We start from the raw sequence: 22,630 nt of genomic DNA, 5'->3' as shown, positions 1-22,630 counted from the left end.
AACTGAAGAATTGGAAACAAGCCAAATACAATATGCAACGTTCTACTCTTGAACCAGCCTTAGCACATTTATTGGAAAACCAAAGTTTAGATAAAGGACGAGATTTTAAAGTGGAGTGTGGAATAAAGGATTCCATTCCTACAAGAATAATTTCACTGACACGATCTCAGCAAACGTTGACATCAGAAGTTTTGAAACAGTAATTCGACCAGGGAAAAGAAGAAAAGAAATCTAGCAGGTCATCTCATTTTGCATTCTTGTAATGCCAAACAATACAAGGTTGGGAATAGCCATGAGATGGAATAAAGGATTCCATTCCTACAAGAATAATTTCACTGACACGATCTGAGCAAACGTTGACATCAGAAGTTTTGAAACAGTAATTCGACCAGGGAAAAGAAGAAAAGAAATCTAGCAGGTCATCTCATTTTGCATTCTTGTAATGCCAAACAATACGAGGTTGGGAATAGCCATGAGATAAAGGCTCCATTGGAGAAGAGACAATCACCAAGTTGTGATCTGAGGTACCTAAAGGACCACTCACTTCAACCGTGTACTTAGAAGGGTTGTTAGTGAGAAAAAGATCGAGCGAGTTGACTGCATGGTTAGGATTGTCTGGTATTCTTGTAGGTAAATGAACGATCTGTGCAAGGTCATTAGTAATTGCGAAAGCCTCAGCATCTCGACCAGCTGAGTCGGTGTGACTAGCAAGTGGAAGCCAGCTGGAGTTGTGAACATTAAAATCACAAAGGAAAATTACCTCACTGTTAGGAAAGTTGCACTGGAGAAAGTCAAAGAGTTCCAAGTGATTAGTGGAGTTGGGAGAACAGTAGAGACAACAGATGAATTTGACACAATGAGGTAGAGAGATTTTAAGCCAGAGAAGATCAAAAAGAGGAGATTCCAAATTACCAAGTCTCTGACAGGGAATAACGGAACGGACATATGCACAAGTACCACCTTTGAGGCGAAAGGAATCGTACAGCAAATAATTTGGCCAACTGAGATGAGCAACCAATAACTGAGATTCTCCAAAGTCATCAATCATATTGCATAATGGAAGAGAGGGGAAGTGTTGGCCAGAACTTAGTTCTGGAGACTAAACATGGGTTCCACCACTTCAAGCCTCCAATAAGCAAAGTGGTGGCATTGCACCAGTTGATGAGAGTCATCTACCACCTAGTGAATCTACCAGCCTGACAGAATATGCCGATATGTGGGCGATTCGTTATTGAAGAAAGTGAGATTATTGCTATCTAGGAAATTTTCAATTAGTTGACCTCTATGATCTATGTAGATTGTTTCCCCAATGTGATGGCTTTTGAAATATCCTAAAACACAGTAAAGTACTGGTAATTGTGTTGCAAGGCTGTTGAGATCATTATATTGTATGCTATAAGTGGGCAGCATATACAAAGAGCAGCCTGTGAGATACACACCTACACAACCTAGATGGCTCTAGGGGCATGTTGAGTGGCACCTGTTTAGTGGGTATGTGTGGAATGATGAGAAGTGCAACTACCATGAGCTGTACTTTGCTGGATTGTCTTTTCTAAAGATTGCATATTTGTGCACCCTTGGGTATTAACCTTGGGTGCACCCTTGGGTATTAACTTGGTATTAACCCAGTGACGGCCACATCAGTATAAGAAATGTTGGGGGGGGGGGGGGGGGGGACCCTGAAAATTAAACTGCCACCAAAGTGATATAATTATGAATTTTAGTATTCCTTTAGTACAGTTTTGACTTTTGATTTGCAGCCCTGATTTTATTTGAAGTTTTAGAAGTATGTCCATAAAAATAATCAGATATGAGTTTCAGGTGTTCAATGTAACCACTGACTTTCTGGATGCAAAAGGCTTGTACAACAGCAGTGTTAGTTTTTCTAATTGTACAATAAAGTGTAAGCCAATGCACCATTTTAGGTAATAATCGGATTAAGTTTGTTGAGAATACCATGTGTTTGTAATAAATATGATCATAGGTAAAAAAAAAATTACTTCTAGAGGGATGTAGATGTCGAAAATTAATTTATGTTTGGTTTTGATTTCATATCTTGTGTCACTGTTTCAGTCTGAAGTGTGTTTAGTTGGACTATAATTTTCTGGTGCACAACTTAATGAGATCGATGTTGTTTGGACAACATCGATCATCGACAACATCGATTGTTGTTAGCGGACTTTAATTCTATGCATCTGATCATGTAAAACAGAATTCCTATTTTAATTTTTATAGGTCTTCTTGTCATTTTACTTAGTTCTAGTGCTCAGCTAACACACAGTAGTCATTAATGGACCACTGATATTACATGAAATTTCCGAATGCAGTGGCAATTCAATTTCATCAATTTAAATTTTGACCACAATACTAAAAAATAAAACAGTAAACCTTTATAAATTTTAAATTTATTGTTGACTTTTATTTGCAGTCTGATTCACATACATTATGTACTCAATTGGGGAAATTGACAAAAGCAAATCTGGCTCTCAAATTCTTTAAAAACTTATAATATGACTTAAAAAGTTTTTATTCTTAAACTTTTATTTTCAAACTTATATTAAAACTTTTAAAAATATATTTTTGTCATATATGCTTAAAATATATTCCAAAGGATATTCTGTGTGCATTTACAGTGAGTGATCACTGAATTATGACCACCTAACTAATACCATGTCAGGCCACCAATCGCACATGTAACAGCCGTTATTAACCTAGCCAATGACTCCACTAGATGTCTGAAGAGATAAGTGGGGATTTTGTAACCATGCAAGGCTTTCCACAGTGTTGGAAAAGATGATGGTTGCATGTCCACATGCCTCACTTCCTATCCCAAATCATCCCACAGGTGTTCAATATGACACTCATTTCCAGTCATCCAGTGTCCAACCAGCATGTTGTTGGCACCACAACATTGTGATCTGCAGTGAGGAGAGGGTGTTTCATGGGTCATCTGCTGTGGAACCCCTTATGTCTGAGTGTGTAGCACATTGTCAATTGAGATATTGTTCTTGCATTCTCCATATTGTACTGCGATGTCAACTGTCGCACAGTGACCTGCTGTTAGTCCGCACAATACACTACCCCATTCACTTACCATAAACACATTCACCTTGCATAATCCTTTACAGGTCTGTCGGTAGGAGGTGGTTTGACCCATATGACACCATTCTTTGTACACTTTAACCATAGTGGGCTGTGAGCAATCAACAAAACATGCTGTTTCCAATATGGAAGCGTCAGACACACAAGCTTCCACAATCACAGCCTTTTGACTTTTGAAACTCCATGATATCTTTACTACGTCCCATAACTGCTATTTTATCACTTTGACTTACACGACCAGATGCAAATTACCAATGCTATGGCATACGAAGTGTTAGGTTTTTAATACTGTGAGCTGTGGAGCATAGTCCATTATGGAGAGTGTGGCCATAATTCAGTGATCATTGAGTGTATATGCTTATGAAAATATGCACTAGCCTGCTGTGATGATTTTTTTATCCTGGTTTAATGTTAATTTATAAAAAAATTAATTAAAATTATAATCAAATTATATATAATTTTTCTTATATCCACTATAGTCAAAGGTAAAGAAAGCCAACACAAGAACCACAGAAAACTTCTGGAAAACTTACTGGGTAAATTCATTCCCTGCGCAGTTTCTCCCTGCATTCCTGCTAAATAGATGGTGTGAGTTATTAGTAGAAGTCGATAACGATCTATTGATTAGTTTTTTCTCATTATTAAAAGCAGATTACTGGAGTTCATGAGTGTAATGCCTTTGTGGCTGAAATTTACTTACAGGTAGACCCTCCAGACTGTCTCGGTCTTAGGGTGTTTATCTCCCCCCCCCCCCCCCGTTTTAAAATAGGAAAACAACTTCTACAGATGGTGCGTGTTATCGGTAGTGGCAGTAGAAGTTGTTTTCCTGTTTTAAAACAGCGGGAAGGGGGGATAAAACACCCTAAGACTGAGGCAGTCTTGAGGGTGTACCTGTAAGTAAATTTCAGTCGCGAAAACACTCATGAACTACAATAATCTGCTTTTAATAAAATGAGGAAAAACTAATCAGTACATCATTATCAACTTCTACTGCCACTACCGATAATACACACTATCTGTTTACCGAGAATGCAGGGAGAAACAGTGGTAGAGGGAAACGAGTTTGCCCAGTAAAGTTTCCGAAGTTTCCCATGGTTCTCATGTTGACTTTCTTTACATTAGCCGCACTATACTTTTAAGATAATAAATACATTAAGAAGTAACCAAGTTTTAAATCATTTACCATCTTTATTCCAAACATTTCCATGATATCATGCAGGACTTGTATGTGATAAATGGTGTGAATTTTAGGCATGCACTAACTAAAGGGAACTATATCTCCTGTAAACACAATGTGTCATTAGGCCTGTAAACACAATGTGTCATTAGGCCTGTAAACACAGACCTAATGACACATATTGAGTATGAGGTCATAAAGATCACTGATACCAGCATGGAAACTACAGCAATTCCACTGAATTAATGCATATATTGTTTATTTCTTGTTGTGTTTTCAGATGGTTTCTGAAGGGCTGTCTTTTTTTGAGAACTGTTTTCTCACATCTATATTCTATTCAACAAATATTTCAAGCACAGTATCATTTGATAGGGTTTCCCCTGTCTATATCCATTTCATCATGCATTAAGCAAATTGATATTTTGAATTTTCTTACTCCCTTGTTGAGCGAGGCACTAAGAAAACTCAACACACATTCACTGTGTGCTGACGGAAAAGTAAATAATTTTCTTTCACGATTTGAAAAAGAAACACCTGGAAGGCAATGTTAACTCCGTATTTCAAATAATTGGTATTTGCCCATGGCTTGAGTACAAGAGGGCTTATTTGACTGTGTTGGTAAAGTGCATCATTTTGCTTCCTGGTATGCGAAATTATATTCTACTTTATATTTCTGGATTTTTTCTCATTTTTCCAGTAATCCATGCTCTGTAATAGGCAGTGTGACTCTTTTAGCAATTCAGGCATTTCATTTGGGAGGCAACACAGCATTTCTGACAGTTTCGGTTCAATGATCCACATTTGGCACAAATACAGAATCCCCCAAAAGCTGTTTGGGTGTGCCCAAATCTCTGGCAGTCTGTACCACTGCAGAGAATTTAGAATGTAATTGCTTGACATTGCATATCAGGTATCCAGCTTTAATGAATACAGGGCACTGTGGCATGTTTAAAGTGATTATTCTGATGAGGGATGAAGTTTGTATTAGCAAATGATGCAAGGAAGCAAGTTTATAAAGCATCAACAAAAAAAAAAAAAAAAACTTTCCCACAGGTCAAACATCACCTGTCCATCCCCTAAAATAATTTGTCTAGTTCTTCCTTCAATTCAATCAAACTTCCACAATAACAGATAGAAATTTGTTTCAACGATCAACCATGCACTTGCTGAAGACTGGTTGTTACCATCTCACCTAGTAGAGATTCTCCTAATCTCAACAACTCCTTGTTCTGATAGCTCATTTAGCATCTCATCTTTTGAGGTATTTAGGAATTTATTAGGTGGGGAGGAGACCATGACTGGAAGTCCCCCAAAGCATGCAACTTTCATTATGCATTTAGAGTGTCTTTGATTAGCAGTTCTTCATACATCCCCTGACCTGAGTTGCTTAACCATCTTGGGTGATCCAGCAATGGTCTCCAGTTCTTCCTGGATTCTGAATGGAGACAGTTTACTGTCATTTCACTGTTGGAATGAATAATTAAAGAAGTCTGAGCTGTATGTGCCATTCTATCAGGTTTTTTTTTTTTTTTTTTTTATGTTTGGCAGTGAGGGAACCAGGCCCCTCGGGTGTGTACCCTGTTCTGTTTGGATAAGACAACCCAGTGGATTACTGGGTTTTAGGGAATCAGTTTGCTTCATTTTGCTCTGGACAAGAGAGAACTTATCCTGACCAGATTACTGGCCAGGATATATTTGTAAGCAAACAGAGAGGGTTAGTAGTGTGTACATAGAAATATTTGTAAGCAAATTATATTTGTTTACTTACAAATTATTTGGAAATTTACAAATTGATTTACAAATTATTAAATTATTTACAAATTATATTTGTAAGCAAACAGAGGGTTAGTAGCATGTACATAGAAAGAAAACAAAGGGGAAGAGGTCACTTTTCTTCCTAATCTATAAACTAGTAAAGTTGATTTCACCTCTCTAGAAAACTTAGTAAGTACACGTCAATGATCACCAGAATCTCAGTGTGACTGGGGCCTAAGATGTCATGCTCTTACTACTCTATACAAAGTCATCTTCCTTCCAGCCGTGTACTACATTGCAGGAATACGATACCAGCAAGCCCTCATTCAGAGGAACTAAAGCAAGCTGGAATCTATTCAGAGATACATTCTCCTCGCCACCACACGTGCCCACTCCACTGTTAGTATGCCAGCCCTACAGGTCCTTGCTAGAGTTTTGCCACTATATCTGGAAGTAATCACTGGAGGATTTAACTACTGCCATCGGAAATCAACCCCTGCTACAATTCTCAATTATAACCTAAACCTCTCCAATCCTCTCAAACAGGAGAAAAGAATATCTCAGCACATCTTATCCAATACTAGCAAAATGAATGGAATCAATCAACTGAAGGCAGTGTAAAAAAAAAAAAACTTTATTCCAAATGTGACATGCACCAATTCAAAACCTCCCTGTGGTTCTTCCCAAGTATCTATGCCACGTATATAATCACTGGCCATGAATCACCCAACTCCAAACTTGCAGAAATTGGGCTTACATAAAATTCACTCTGCAATTGTAGTATGTCTGAGGGAACATGTCCTTTAACATTTGTCATCATCCTTTTAGATACAAGATGTTTCAAGCACTACATTCTCTTCCTCACGGTGAAGAATTATTCTTTTTTATCACAAAAAAAAGCCACTACAAGGAACTTTCTGTATTTGTCCAGGCAACTTTTTCATAGAGGAGAACAAACCTAATAAGAATTTAACTCCCTTAACCATACAAAACTATGAGTGAAAAGACATCATTCTGCTGACTTAACACCACATGAAGACACTGGTGCCCTGATTACTGGGCACAGGATCCTTGACCTTTTCATTTGTGTACTTTAAAGTGGGTCAGGTACTGCTGACACCTATCTTCAGGTGTGGGATGCCAAATTGGTACTCTACTTTGCAGGGCACTCTAGTTCTGCAATCTTTCTACTTTCCCTGTATTTGGATGGAATTTCCAGCCCAGGAGGATCCAACTCTTCAGTCCCTCCCTACCTCTCCCCCGCAGAGGATGCCTTCTCTCTCCATCCATTTTAATTCCCACTCTTACTATCACCCTCACTCATACTTTTTTTTTTCCTTCTTTTACTTGGTCTCCGTCCAGGAAGCTCAGGCAATCCTGGTGGAGATTAGCCAGAGAAAATGGACTGCCTGCCTCACCTCCCAGTAGTGGTGGCTAGTTTGGTTGGTTTTTTTTTTTTTTTTTTTTAAGGAGCATTAGTAACTAAGGCCATATTGCTCCGGGGATATGCGATGGTCATTCCCTGACCTTTCCGCATCCTCCGTTTTTGGTGGATCACGGGCTCGAATCCCAGTCTACATCAAGAAGCGTGTGCTACGCACTGCTGCTCTGCCCACCTGGCTATGGTGGTGCCCTGTAGTGGTGGCAGGCAACGTACAGTCCCATTATGGGCCCTGCAGCCAGAAACACAACAACACACTATGCTGCACCAGCAAAAAAAAAAAAAATTCCCGAGTTACCCCCCCCCCGTGTGTGTGTGTGTGTGTGTGTGTGTGTGTGAGTGAGTGAGTGAGTGAGTGAGTGAGTGAGTGAGTGAGTGAGTGAGTGAGTGAGTGAGTGAGTGAGTGAGTGAGTGAGTGAGTGAGTGAGTGAGTGAGTGAGTGAGTGAGTGAGTGAGTGAGTGAGTGAGTGAGTGAGTGAGTGAGTGAGTGAGTGAGTGAGTGAGTGAGTGAGTGAGTGAGTGAGTGAGTGAGTGAGTGAGTGAGTGAGTGAGTGAGTGAGTGAGTGAGTGAGTGAGTGAGTGAGTGAGTGAGTGAGTGAGTGAGTGAGTGAGTGAGTGAGTGAGTGAGTGAGTGAGAGAGAGAGAGAGAGAGAGAGAGAGAGAGAGAGAGAGAGAGAGAGAGAGAGAGAGAGAGAGAGAGAGAGAGAGAGCATCACCAAGAAAGAGAAGAATGATGATATCCAGCTCAGGACACTGGGTTTGCCAAGCCCATACTCACCAGATGTGAGCCCCCAGGGTTATATATGTGAAGAAACATATAAAACATCTAATCAACGTGCACTAATTCAGAACGATTGAAGATAAATGGAATCAGATAAATAGATGATTCATGTATTACTATATCCAGATGAGTCACCACACATGTGACAGGCTGCAATTTGTACAACACAGCAATTTCACAAGGTATAATGTACCTTGTGAAATTGCTGTGTTCCCAAACTTTTGGATCACAATCCATATGTATATTATTTTGTAAATTTAAATGTAATGTTTAACTAATTTTAATTTCATTTGGCACTGGAGGAGGGAAACAAAGTTTTCCAAAAGGTGTGGGGTGTATACCATTGTTTTCCAAATTCTGCTAGCATAGTAAATAAATAACTTCACAATGATTCAAATTACTTCAATGAGGTCAATAACCAAAACTGGAATGAAACTGGATTCTACTGTAATTTGTTGGTAATTACAGTAGAATCCAGTTTCATTCCAGTTTTTGGCTTATTAGACCCTCATTGAAGTAATTCTGAATCCATTGTGAAGTTATTTAATTATCTATGCTAGCAGAAATTGAAAACAATGGTATACACCCACACTTTTGGAAACTTTGTTTCCTCCTCAGTGCAATGAAATTAAAATGAATTAAAGGTATCTGTTGATGGTCATACCATTCCATTAGTGTCTGCATCAATTCTAGTGGAGGTTTCTGTGGAATATACCATTTTTCCATTAGGCAAGGCTGAAATGAATTCATCTCGGATGACGTATTCCCATGAGCATCTGTTTAAAAATTATACCCAGAGGTACATGATTCAATAGCACAATAATAAATTTTTAAAAAATGCAGATAATAAAAAACACAGGATTACCACATTCGTATTTGTATTTTCATGTGTATTTTCATAAATTTGTATTTATGTGTATTTTCAGACTGACTAGTTAAAATTACACAGAAAAAGCAGCAGTGTTAGTACTTGCAGCAGAAGAAGCCTCATGTTTCCATGAGTTGTCTTGGTATATTGGAATACTTCTAAAGACTAAAGAAACGGGATCCCTGAAAGAGTACTCTACTTTTATTTATGGGACCAAAGCTTTTTCTTATGAAGTTTAAACTTGACAGGATGCAAAGACACACTTCATGTATTTCAATGTCATGTATTTCTCATTTGATCAACTAGGCCAAATATCTTAAGCTATCTTAGAACTTTCAAAATAATGGATAACATAACTCAGAAATTATTTAGAGTATCAATAATAATGCTCTATACATCCTGTCTTTTGTATAAAATTAATTAAAAGTAATACTCATGTATACAGTATCAAATCAAATGTAAATTTTACAGATATTCATAAAAGTAACACATTAAAAATAAATTTAAAATTTAGCAAGTAAAAATATCCAAAAATAACAAAATTAGGCAGTATAAACTGTATTTCAGCACATAGTTATAAAAAGTGCAGCAATGCAAGTTTTGAGTGCCTTGGTTGTTATGTTACTGAGAAAGTTTTAATACATTTCTTTCCCCCAACCACACCTTACTGACATCATGGTCTGTCAGACAATTTGGCATCCAAGGCTTGGGAATATGTTTACACAAAACATAATTATCTATGTTGTTGGCTTAACTAACATATCATTATAATAAAAACAGCATCAAAAAAAGAGGAGCATCCACAACTTATTTAAAACTCAAGGCACCACACATGACAAAGCTGTCTAAATTGGTGGTCACTCATCATCTGATGAGTGACCACCAATTATTAACAAATTTAGGATAACTGATCGAACAATGCACTGAGTCCAACTAAGCAACCAAGCGGTGAGTGGAAGTAACAGATTTTAGCCCTTCGTAGGTTGCATGACCTTTAGTAACAACAATCAGTCGTGTCGATACTATTGTTATCCATTTTAAATATTTTTTTGTTTGTGAATTTCTTTCTTTATAATCTCATAAGTGTTTTTGGTAAATTATTCAGATACATGATATGAGGCTTTTAAGTTTCTGGAACTAAAATCACCACTTTAAATAACTGAGTCATCTGATACACAATATTGACAGAAATACTTCAGTATTTCACTGATAATGAATAATAAAAAGATGCTGGTTTCCAGCTGATGTCTATTAGGCTAGACATTTTGAAAAAAAAACGTCTCTTTAAAAATAGTAACTAAGTTGCTATTTTAGCAGCATAGTGTGCAGGTAAGTTGAAATGGAAAGCTGTGAAAATCTAAGTAATTCAGCTTGAGTACAGTAAAATCTGTCTTTAATTTCTTGAAGGGATACAGATGATTCTCAGCATTTTCTTTCATGGTACTTCCTGAACAACTTCAAGAAACGAATTGCTGTTCTTATTACACTTCAACTTCACACACATGAATGCACACACGCACGTGCACACACACAAATAAAGACAGCAATTCAGTCACTGAATAAGTTGTACAAGAGTCATGAAATATCTGAAAATGCTTATATTCCTTTTAAAATTAAAGCCAGATTTCACTCTATGCAGGTTGAAGCACCCAGATTTTTATTATTCTCAAAATAATAACTGCAATTTAAATATTCCCTTAGCAGTATGGTGTGCAGATACATAAGAACTAGAAATTGATGAAATAATGAGCACTTAAACCTGCATGGAATGTAATCTGCCTTTAATTTCTTAAAGGATTACAGATTATTCTCAGAAGTCTCATGGTACTTCTGTAGTTCATTGAAGAAGTGGTACAAGAAGTACCACAAAATATCTGAGAATAATCTGTAATTCTTTAAGAAATTAAAGGCAGATTACACTCCCACACAGCTTTAAGTGCTCATTGTTTCACTAATTTCAAATAACTGCATTGCATTTTATTACAGTAAAATATAGAAATAATATTAGAAATTCAAACATAAAACTTAGGAAGATGCCAATTTTATTTCAAGCGGTACATTATGAAATACTATTATTATTATAGACCATTCTCAGAACAATAAAAATTTAGAAAACTGTTGGTTGGTTAGTTACTGTTTTATGAAGCATTGACAACTAAGATCATAATGCACCAAGTCAAAAAACACATCAAAAATATTTGGTAACCTAAACAGGATTACCACATCAAAAGGTGGAAAAGTATATCAAAATATGAAAGTATATATTCAAATAAGCATGTATAAATTCATGGACTGTAAAAATTTAAAAACATTATTGTTTTTAAATTTTTAAAACGTATTGTTTCTGTCATTTAAAATCTGAGTGAGTGTAAATGGTTCAGCCAGATTAATAAAATCTGTAAAATATAAACGACGTGCACTGGAAAAAGCAGACATTCAATAAAAATATGAATAATGGTTAAAATAGTTTTGCAATTCTCACATATAGGTAGTGGATCATCTGCCCTCAGCAAATAGGAGTGTCAGATGACTGTGACCTGTGCAGATCTGAGCAAGAACAACTTCCTCTCTTTGGACCCTGCATAGACTGGATCACAACTACTTGATTACAGGCTTAACCTGATATAGTTTATTTATGGCCTGTCTGTGCTAATGATCTTGCCATTGGGAATATAATCTGATGCATACTGTTTGCTTGTAGTCTGTATAGGGACTGACAGACAATGATTATCCAGGAGAGCAACTGATTTGGCATCAGCTAATTCATTTCCACTAACCCCAATATGGCTTGAGATTCAGCAGAAGCTAATGTCAAATTCTGACTCAAGGGGAGAAAAAAGCATCTCCCAATTCCAGGACAAGACTGAATGAAGGTTATACCTCACCAATAAAGGGGCCTGTAAAACACTCGACAAATCACTATATACATCACAATTTGGTAATGGCTACTTTTAATGTGCTCAAGGGCAATTTCCATTGCATGCAACTTTGCAGTATATATGCTAGTTTATTGTGGAATCTTGCTATTTTGTTGCAAGGACCACAGCTGATCCTACATATGACTCTGAGCCATCTGTGTAGACTGGCAGAAGTAGAATACTGTGCTCGATATGATGGTTTTGAGGGCATTCTTTATCGCTGGTGGTAGTTGTTCTGTGACAGTCTATTTAGAGGAGGGAGTTCCACAAGGATCTGTTCTAAGCATGATTCTTAGAACAGATCCTTGTGGGACTCCCTCCTCTTGGCAAAACGCTTGAGAGCATGGATCCTAAATGAACTTAAAATTGGCAATCGGAAAGAAAGTTCTTAACGAAAACAGTAAGATTACCTTAAAAACCAAAGTTATGTAGGTCTTGCAAAATGCCAAATCACCAGGCTGTGTCATATGCTTTTCTATATCAAAGAAAACTACTAAGAGGTGCTGAGATTTAATAAAAGCATCAAGAATGTACATTTCAAGTCAGATTAGATGATCCCAAAATGGATCTGTTTCTTTGTAAGCTGCACAGTGTCCTGTAAAGCAGACCATTTGATTCCAAATACCATATAAGGCATGCTTTTATGATTATTTTCAGGACTTTGCACAAACAGCTTGTCAGAACAATATTTGGATTTCTAGGATCCCTTCCTGGCTTTGAGAATGCAATACAATTGCCTTTTGCCAGGAATCCAGAAATTCTCTGCTAAGAAAGATTCTATTAAATAAAATTAAGTGATCTTAGATCATGGTGAGAGGAATTTTATCATTTTATAATGGATGCCACGTGGCCCCACAGCAATAGCTCATATAAGAGAGAGTGCTGCACTTAACTCTTCCTGTGTAAAGGGCTTCTTGTATGGTTCAAGCCCTTTTAAATAGAAGTTTAATGGAAGTTTCTCTATTGTCTCCTTCAGGGCCAGAAACTCTGGGGGGGGGGGAAATACGTTATTGCAGAGACATTTGCAGATGTTTCTCCTAGAGTATTTGGATCAGCAAATGGATATCCATTGTGCTTGAGGATCACTGAAGGGCTTAGTTAATATTTTCCCTTCAATTTCTGACTCTTATCCCAGACAACTTTTGAGACAGCAGCTTGAGTTATGGAATAGGTAAAATGGATCCAAGCCTCCCATTGGCTATGATGTTGGATATAATATGCTTTGGCACACGTGCATGTTTAAATGATATTAAATTTTGTGTGGTGGGATATTAGCGGAATATCCCCCAGGCTTTTCTTTGTGTCATTTTTGTTGCTGTGTACAGTAAACCCCCACTATTCGCGGGGGTTACGTTCCTGAGAAATACCGCAAATATCGAAAACGCCAATACTGAGTTATGGCTCCCATAGTAATAAAGGGGTTCCGTTCCAAAGTATGAAATATATAAGAAAAACTAGTCTAAAATTTTGTCCATGTATGTATTATATGTACTTTCATAATATGACTATGTACATAGACAGTACATAGTGAAATGCAAGCATATGGCATCGAAATGAAAATAAGAAACAATTTAATATTAAATGTAATATTTATTAGAAATTTCAAACAAATCTTTCAAACCAGCGTCTTTGCTAGCAAAAAAACTTATCCCACCAGTGCTATCACCAGTTTCGCTAAAGTGTTGGTAAAGGAGTTTTGCCTTTTCACGAATGATGAGTGAATTTAACGGAATTTTATTTTGAGTTCGGTCTTCTATCCACAGATTTAAAGCCTTTTCCATATTTTTCTAATTTAACATCATGAGTTACAGAGCAAATTTTTGAAGCAATTAGCGCGTTTTCGCGGACACTACGGCGGATTTTTTCTTCCAATTTTTTGATTGATCGTGCCACTGACTCACTGATTTTATAATGTTTTGCCACTGAGGAGACACTTTCACCATTAGAAATTTTGTCTAATAGCTCGATTTTATTCGCTAATATCATCACCTTCTTTGATCTTTTCACATTTCCCTTGTTATTTGCACCCATATTTTTGTACGGGTTAGAAAGAACTTGTCCACAATAAAGTCACTTTCTTCCGTTAAAACACTTGAAAAAGTCTGTTTTACACTGCAAAATGGTAGATTTATCACTTTTGTAAGCACATCAATTTATAAATTGATAAATTTATTCAATTTATAAGCATATAAATTAAAAGCAAACGACGAAACCTTCCACGACAAGCGCATAACACATACTGAACAAGGAATAGCGAGAAACATCCACGCTCGCGATTTTGTCACCTCTCCCCCACCCACTGAGCGCTGTTTTTACCAGGAAAAATAATTTTAGCCACGCCCATGTTTTTTTTATGGCGGAAAATGTTCACGGCACTTTAAAATTCACATTTTTTTTAGGTTTCATTTTATATGAAATCAGCGACCGCGAATACAGATACCGCAAATAGCGGGGGTTTACTGTATTCTGAATTCCACCAAGGTTGTGGAAATTGTAGAAACTGGGTGGACGCTTTTGGAACATCAATTGCAGCTGCATGGATTATACTTTCTGTGATGTACATGACTGCATTACTGATAGTCTCCTGACTAACTGTATCAATGTCAAGATTTTCCAGGTGTTGAAAGGCATTCCATTCAACCTGATCAGGGCACCTCCGCAGCCAGGTGGGAAGGAGCAGCAGTGCATAGCACACGTTTCTTGGTTAGACCAAGGTTCGAGCCTGTCACCACCAAATACAGAGGATGCAGAAAGGTCAGGGAATGACCACCGCATATTCCCGGAGTAATATGGCCTTAGTTGCTAATTCTCCTAAAAAAAAAAATAAATAAATAAAAAAATCGACCTGATCAATTTTTCACCGCATGAACCTAAATGAAAGACATGGTCTCTCACTAATTAGGGTAGTCATCACAAGGAAGTGATCACTTCCATAGAGGTTCTCCTCCACCGCCCAAGTAAGTGAAGGAAAGAAAAAGGGAGAGAAGACAGAAAGCTCAATGGCAGAAATCATAAGTAGGCGTCTGGAAGGTGTCTGTTTCCATAATTAGAAGGGAGAGGTTATTGTCAGTGAGCATGTCAGTGAGGACAGTACAGATGCTGTCCTGTGTCCATTTCCTCCTCCACAGAGTTCCAAGAGTGAGTCATCTGGTACCTCTTTCTTTTTGACATCCATTTTTTCTTGTACCATTGTTGGCGGTTGAGTTTTTGGTATAGTTGCTTTAATGCTCAATTTCTGTAATGCTTAGCTACTAGGTACTGATATTGGAGTGGCAGCTGACTGACATTTCAGTGGTACGGTCATTTCTGTTTGGGTCCAAATCGAACATTTCTTGCCAACCTTTTCAGCATATGTTCCCTTATTGCTATTTACTGGTTTAACTGCTTTTCTGGCCTCCTGGTATGAGAAGCTGAGATTAGTTCTATTTCCTTTTCTTCCTTCAACCTCTGGCATGCTTGAGAGTATGCAGGGTACTCTCCTTAGCAGTTAATGCTTGTGAACTTTAAATCTTTATATGACGTTATCTCATGGTCCTCTTGCACCACATTTTGCACATACAAGGGAACCATAGCAGGCCATTTGTGAATGTTCATATTTCTGGTGCTTGAAGCACCTTAACACATTTTGGACATATGGATGCATTGTGCAGTTCACATAACCAGCTTTAATCTCATTATTGTGTTAAAAGTAAGGATGAGGTTTGTGGTCGAGACTAGATTCCCATCCCTACATACGAACTTTCTCTTTGTAGCTGTCACTGTGGCTTTTTAGTTCTGAACAGATTTCCTCCCCAGACACTTCAAGAAGATCGCATTCCTAGGTTATGCCTCGGATGAGTTTGGTATCTTGTAGAGTGTTACTACAATTGGTATTCCCCCCAATAAACGATGCTCGGAGGAGTTGCTCAGACTGCCTATCAGTTTTAGTCTTAACTAAGATGTTGCCAGAACGAAGCCATTTCACCAAGTTCGGTGAAATGGCTTCGTTCTGGCCTGCTAGTCCTTACACACCCTTTTGGATGAAGACAGATGACATTTTTCCTATGGGCTATTCAGTGGTGGAATGAACAATTAGGTACTGAGGTGTTGGACCTGATGTATCTTTGGTTCTGGGTCTTTTTGCTGAGGATGCCATTAATCTAATAGTCAGTATATTCTACCCCCAGCTAGAAATTTTTGAACCCATCTAACACTGCTTTGATAACATGAGCAAATATTCTTGCACTCCCTTCTATTTAAGTGTAACCCATTCCTGTTAAAATAGTCTTATCTTTCTTGGCATGACAGAAATTAGAAGTCAGAGTAATCCCACGCAACATATCATTTCCTCTGCATAAAAAAAAAAAATTTTTAAAAAAGTTTTTCTATACATCTACTCACTCTGTACAAATCTGAAATCTGCCCTACTGTCACATAGTTTCCAGATCTGCAGTGTTGCCCCAAAACCTCTTTTCAGATCAGTCAGGTTATTAATGACCCATCTTTTACAAAGTGACTATATCCTCTATCTCACAGGCATTCAGTTTCTGCTGCATGCCTTTCCTTGAGATACTTCCATGGGCTCTGTTTTATGCATTAGCATATGTAATTCCACTGTTCTCTTCCAAGCCAGTCTGGATACATGCCCCAACCAGGTGACATCCATTCACTGACCAATTTAAAATTTGTAGAACTATTTTTTCTCTTCCTGATTTATCATTTCTATTCTTTAAAATAGTGTTCCTTCATGTATAATTCCCAAAATTGAAATCTACAGTATATTCAAGTCTAACTGGCAAGTATTTTCTGTTTCCTTGGCCTCCAACCGACACACAGTAGTACAGGTTCTAATACCTTGTGTTTGTGATTTTCTTAGAAAAAAAAAAAAAAAAAAACTTCAATTAAATGACTAATAAAAATTATGCAAATAACACACAACACAAGTAATCTTAGTTCTTTAACAATGCAATGTTAACAAGAGCTTTCAGATTTGAATAGGGAGCTTAAAGAGGCATCAAAATAAATAATTATACGAATTTATATAGACTGAAAATTTCGCTTAGGTTGTTCTATGCAATTTCATTAAACTGAATATTAAGCAAAACAATTATGTGGGTTATTTTCCAATTTAGAATTACTCTCATGCATCCTTCACACAGCATATTAGCAAATCATATGTACTTTTAACCCAGAGGACTGAACCACATTCTCCCCAAAAAGTAGCAAAGTAATAAAGGACAGCAGGTTACATTCCAATGCCTACACTGAATATTTTTTTTTTTTAGAAATATTTGTTCCATATATCACTGTGCTGCTCACTTAGACTTGATACACCATTCACTAGTCAGCATAAATTTGCTAATATAGACACCACTCACACCTGATGAGAGTTCACTTAGTTTTAATGAAAAAATGATAACAGATTAGCTTTTGGTGATGCTATTTATATTAAAATATTAGATACATTTATCATCATCATGAACTTGGTCCGGCTTAGGTCTTTTAAGACCTGTGCCATTGTAGCTCTTGGAGGTGGTCTTGATCTCACCATCGTTGTCTTGGTTGACCAACATCTCTCTTGCCTGTAGGTTTGTAGTTAAAGGCTAATTTTGGGATCCGGTCTACGTTCATTCTTTCTATGTGGCTGATCCATTTTTCCTGATACCGTTTTATGTCATTTACTATGTTATCTACTTTTAATTTCTCGTGGATATCTAAATTTCTTTGGTGGTCTAGTCTTGTAAAGCCTAATAATGGCCTTAAAAATCTCATTTGTGCTGCTTCTAGTTTGTGTGCATCTTTCTTATTTATGACCCAAGTCTCACAGCTGTAGAAGAGGGCTGATTTTGAAGTGATGTTATGCAGTCGTAATTTTGTTTCATTGTCATTTGTTTTCCAAAGTGACGTTTAATCGTTCCATTCATTTTATTATATTTTTGTAGTTTAGTATGGATGTCTTTCCCTTCATTTGATATTAAATTTCCCAAATAGGCAAAGTCAGATATTTGTTCTATTACTTTATCATCAATAACAATTTTGACTCTTTGTACGTTTTATCCACATAATCCCATTGATTTTGTTTTTGAGGTGGGGATTTTCATCTTGTACTTTTTACCTATTTTATTAAGTTCATTTGCTGCTATCTGTAGTTCATCTTCGGATTTTGCAATTATAATTTGATCATCAGCATATAATATAGTTTAGATTTTATTCCTGTTGTTCAACTGTATTCCGTTGTTAATTGTTTGTTTCCATTCTTTAAGAATTTTATTGATGTAGATATTAAATAAATTTGGTGATAGTCCACATCCTTGTTTGACTCCTTTATTGGTGTTAATTGGATCTGATAGTTGGCCATTAGAATATTTTATACAGACTTTTGAGGTTTTATATAGGCTTTGGATCACTTTCCGGAGTTGGGTTGGAATATTTTCTCCACGTAGAATCTGCCAAAGTTTTTCCCGGTTTACATTGTCATATGCTTTTTCATAATCAATAAACAGTAAAAAATGGCAGATTGAATTCTCTTCTTTTCTCCAAAATTTGCTGTAGTGAGAAAATGGCATCTATTGTGCTTCTCCCTTTTCTGAACCCACATTGTTCTTCTTCTAAGAATTGTTCATTGTATTTATTAAGTTTATTCTTTAGTATATTAGAGTATAGCTTTGCAGCAGTGTTATTTATCCCTCTGTAGTTGTTAGGGTCATTTCTGGAGCCTTTTTTGTGTAAATTGATTACTATTCCTGTTTCCCAATCTTTGGGTATCTGTTGCTAATGCCATGTGATGTTAAATAATTTTAGTAGTGCATTTTTTAGTAAGGTGCCCCCATATTTAAATAGTTCAACATTCAATTGTCTCTGCTTGAGCTTTTTCAGTTTTTTGATTTTTGTAATATTAACTCTAGTTCTTCCATTGTTACATTTTCTTCATCTCTGGTTACCACAGATTCATCTTCCAATTCCCTAGTGACTGGGTTATACGATAGTTTGGAATAGTGTTGCTTCCATTCTGCTTGAGAGATGGAGTTGGTTTTTATTTGATCATTTGTGTCTAGCTGTAATTTCTTAAAAATTTTAAAACCTCTTCTCTGTGGGCCCATGATATCACATTCTAAAGATTTAACAAATTTATCCCACTCATCTTGTCAGATGCTTTCGGTTAGTTTTCTGACTTCTGCTCCAAACTTTTTATATTTTGTGTGTAGATGTAGGTTTTTAGTTTGTAGGAACAGTTTATAGGTCTCTTTTTTTTTCCTCAGATTGTTTCAATTCTTCATTCCAAGTTCTTAGCCAGTTTTTATTTTTTATAGGTTTATATCCAAGACTTTCTTCAGCGGCTTTCAGAATGGATATTTTCATGTTTGACCAGATTTCCTCAACATTATCACTTTCATCTGATTTGAGTTTATCTTTCAATCAACTTTCATACAGGAATTTAGTGCTTTCATCTTCCAACAAATGTATTTTTAATTTTTTAGTAGTTTTTGTTGCTATTTTCTTCTTTTTATTAAGATAATTTCTTTTTATTTTGGAAGTGCTTTCTACTAGGTAGTGACCACTGTCAATTTCACTGCCTCTGAATACTCTAGTGTCTCTAATTTTGTCATTTAAATTTTCATTAATGATAATATAATCTATTATAGACTGTGTTTCTTGCTTCCCATGTGAATTTATGGATATTCTTGTGTCTGAAAAAAGTATTTGTAATTTTAAGTTTATTAAAAATGCAGAAGTCTATCAGGCATCTTCTATTATTGTTGACCATGGGTTTGCCTTCTGATCCTATATATTTGTCTACTGATTGAACACCAACCCTTGCATTAAAATCTCCTGCTAGTATGAGATACTCGTTTTTGTTAGTTTGGTCTATGATCTGTTGTAATTCGTCATAAAATTCTACGGTTTCATCAATGTTGCCTTCTACTGGTGCGTAGATGCCAATGATTGTTATTGAATAAGATAGAATTTTTAGTCTTAATTTCAATATTCTGGGTGATATCCAAGAGTAGTCTAATATTTCGTTTTCCCATTCTTTCTTTATTATAACAGCAACTCCCGATGATGCCCACATTTCACTTGGTATGCCGGAGTATATCATTATGAAGTTGCCTATTTCTTTGGATCCTTTGTTCTTTTTCATTTCGATAATGACTGCTATGTCAATATTTCTATTTTCTAGTTCCATGGTCAATTCATCTAATTTGTGATTTATTCCCCTAACGTTCCAAGTTGCTACTTGGAACGTTAGGGAAACGTTAGGGAACGAAAGTTCCTTAATCATAGTCCTATATCCATTGCCTAGGTCGTTACCCTTGAGATTCGTCCAGTTTTTTCCCTTGAGCTTATTTCGAGTATTTAGAATGTCCCCCGGATAGGTTACCAGCCTTTCGCGGGGTAAGTCTAGTGGTGGGGCTGCCACCTTATAGCCTCTAGACAGGCTTCAGGTAAAGCATTTCCTCTGTATGTGATGGGACAGATATATTTATATTAAAATACTGCAAACTGCGATGCATCATGCTGACTAAGCTATCAAGGAGGATTCCCAGTGACAACATGAATCGTAAAATTAATTCTGTGAATGGTTTCTACACAATGAACATTATTTGATACTGCTGAGTGATGCTTTGTTCATACATAACCTTTCAGAAATTGAAAATTGGAACTTTTAACAGAGATCCATGCATAGCCAGAACACTCCACAACTATGTTCAGAACCGTTCCAAACTGCACACCCAAACTTTTCTTCTAGAGTAATGATAACTAATCAACAAATGTCATAACCTGCAATGAGTAAATGATGGGCTTCCTAAAACTATTTTCAGAAAGCCCATGTGATATGCAATATTTGCGATATGCAATATTCTTATCTTGAACAGCCTTAGCACATTTATTGGAAAACTAAGGTTTATATAAAGGATAAAAAGTATGTGAAAATAGGTGTTGATACCCAAATTTAATGAGGTAAGGTCTTTATTGTCAGTCATATATTTAACAATATGACCTCAGTCATTAATTTCTGCACTACCTTTAATGGACATAATACCCTGTGGGTATTATGTCCATTAAAGTCTTCAAGAAGTAGGAGTGGAGAGGGCAACTGCAAAATAAGATTATTAATATCTGACTGGGTGATGTTTGTCTCAGGAGGAAAGTATACAGAACAGACTGTGAGGAAGAACCCCAATGCTAGACAAATTGCTATTGCATCTAAGTCAATGTTTAATTGAACACATGAAAGAGAAATGGTTGCCCACAAGGACTGCAACTCCTCCATGGGCTGGGCCATCCCCATTCCTGTTCTTCCGGATTGTAGTAAAGTTCACATGATGGGGTCATTCTTTGCCTTTAAATACATTTCCTGAAAACAGACAAGTTCATGTTTATGCAGGAGCATTCTGAAGAAATATAGAGAATCCATAAGAATTTAACTATTACTGCTTAGGTTTACTGGATCCATTAGTTGGCTTCTGCAGTGATGTGAGTTTAGATTTACCAGCTTTTGTTTCAATTCTGCTGTTATGAGAGAGAGAGGGCAGCCAATAAAGGGAAGAGAAGATGAGGATGCAAGAGAAATTTGATAGTTGAAGATGCCCAAGCCTGGCGACTTTGGAAAATGGGAATGACAAGGACACGAACTGTTGTATAAAATCGAACATAGCTAGATGAGTTCCCTCAAACCTGTTCCAATAAATTAGAGACAAATTTAAATTTATTTTTAAATTCTAAAAATAACAGGCTACTGCCCAATCACAAATGTGCAACTCTGTGATACATAATTACATGATATTACAATATATGGTGCAATAAGTAAGCATTTTAAAAACAGAGAGATATGTTCATAACATGAATGAATTTTTGTAGAGGTTTGAATTAAAAAAATAGTAATTTAACTCAATAAATAATAATAAAAAAAGCATAATAATGCTAAAACAGAATTAAATAAATGATAAAATAGCAAAATAAAAAGGTTAGTTAAATATATTTAATTTGTTTGAGAAAATTTAGGTAGGTAATAAAAGGATCTAATTTATATTTATCTAGGAGCAGTAAGAGCTTGTATAGTGGACTACATTTTCAATGACTAGTTTTAAAACTTGTCAAAATTTTAAAACTCAAAAGAGAACTTTGACGAGTTTGTCTTCTGTTAGCCTGAGCTTGTTGTCCCATAATATGGTAAAATTAGTGCAATGACCACTGAAGATTTTAAAAGTGGATTTTAAACTGTGTTTCTCTACATTTTGGAAGTGGTTTTATGTTGTATTTAACTAATTATGAGTAATTTAACTAATTATGATTGTCACAATGGTAGTAATAGCTACCATCGTGACATTAATATATATTTTAGGATTCTGATTTGTACATTCTCTATTCTGTCAATGAGATAGGCAAGGTTAGCAAGGCAACCAATAGTGGGCATGTAAATCTTGAAAGATCTAAAGCTGCATATAAAGCTAAGGTCAAATTGTGTAAGGAGGAAAGCAAATTGTTTGATAAAACCAGTGAGTGGTCAGTTAAAGCCTCCCTCCTCCATATTAGATGGGCTAAGAGCTATTCACACTTGATCACCCATTCAAATTGCCTGTAAAAGCGCATGTTGTAATCTTCACAA

The 22,630-nt window shown here is 36.4% G+C and overlaps 1 protein-coding gene across 1 annotated transcript in view; it reads right to left on the bottom strand.

Moving 5' to 3' along the window:
- Positions 1-22,630, bottom strand: part of LOC150083252 (treslin-like) — a 265,502-nt gene that overhangs the window by 193,295 nt on the left and 49,577 nt on the right. The window contains exon 5 of the mRNA XM_090378450.1: positions 8,921-9,032. Within this exon, the coding sequence (XP_090234576.1) occupies positions 8,921-9,032 (112 nt within the window). The remainder of the gene's footprint in view (positions 1-8,920; positions 9,033-22,630) is intronic.

Source organism: Mastigoproctus giganteus, chromosome 7, assembly GCF_048544385.1.
Source record: "Mastigoproctus giganteus isolate SK-2022 chromosome 7, ASM4854438v1, whole genome shotgun sequence".
In the NCBI taxonomy this organism is placed as follows: Eukaryota; Metazoa; Arthropoda; class Arachnida; order Uropygi; family Thelyphonidae; genus Mastigoproctus; species Mastigoproctus giganteus.
This window is presented reverse-complemented; position numbering and strand designations above follow the sequence as displayed.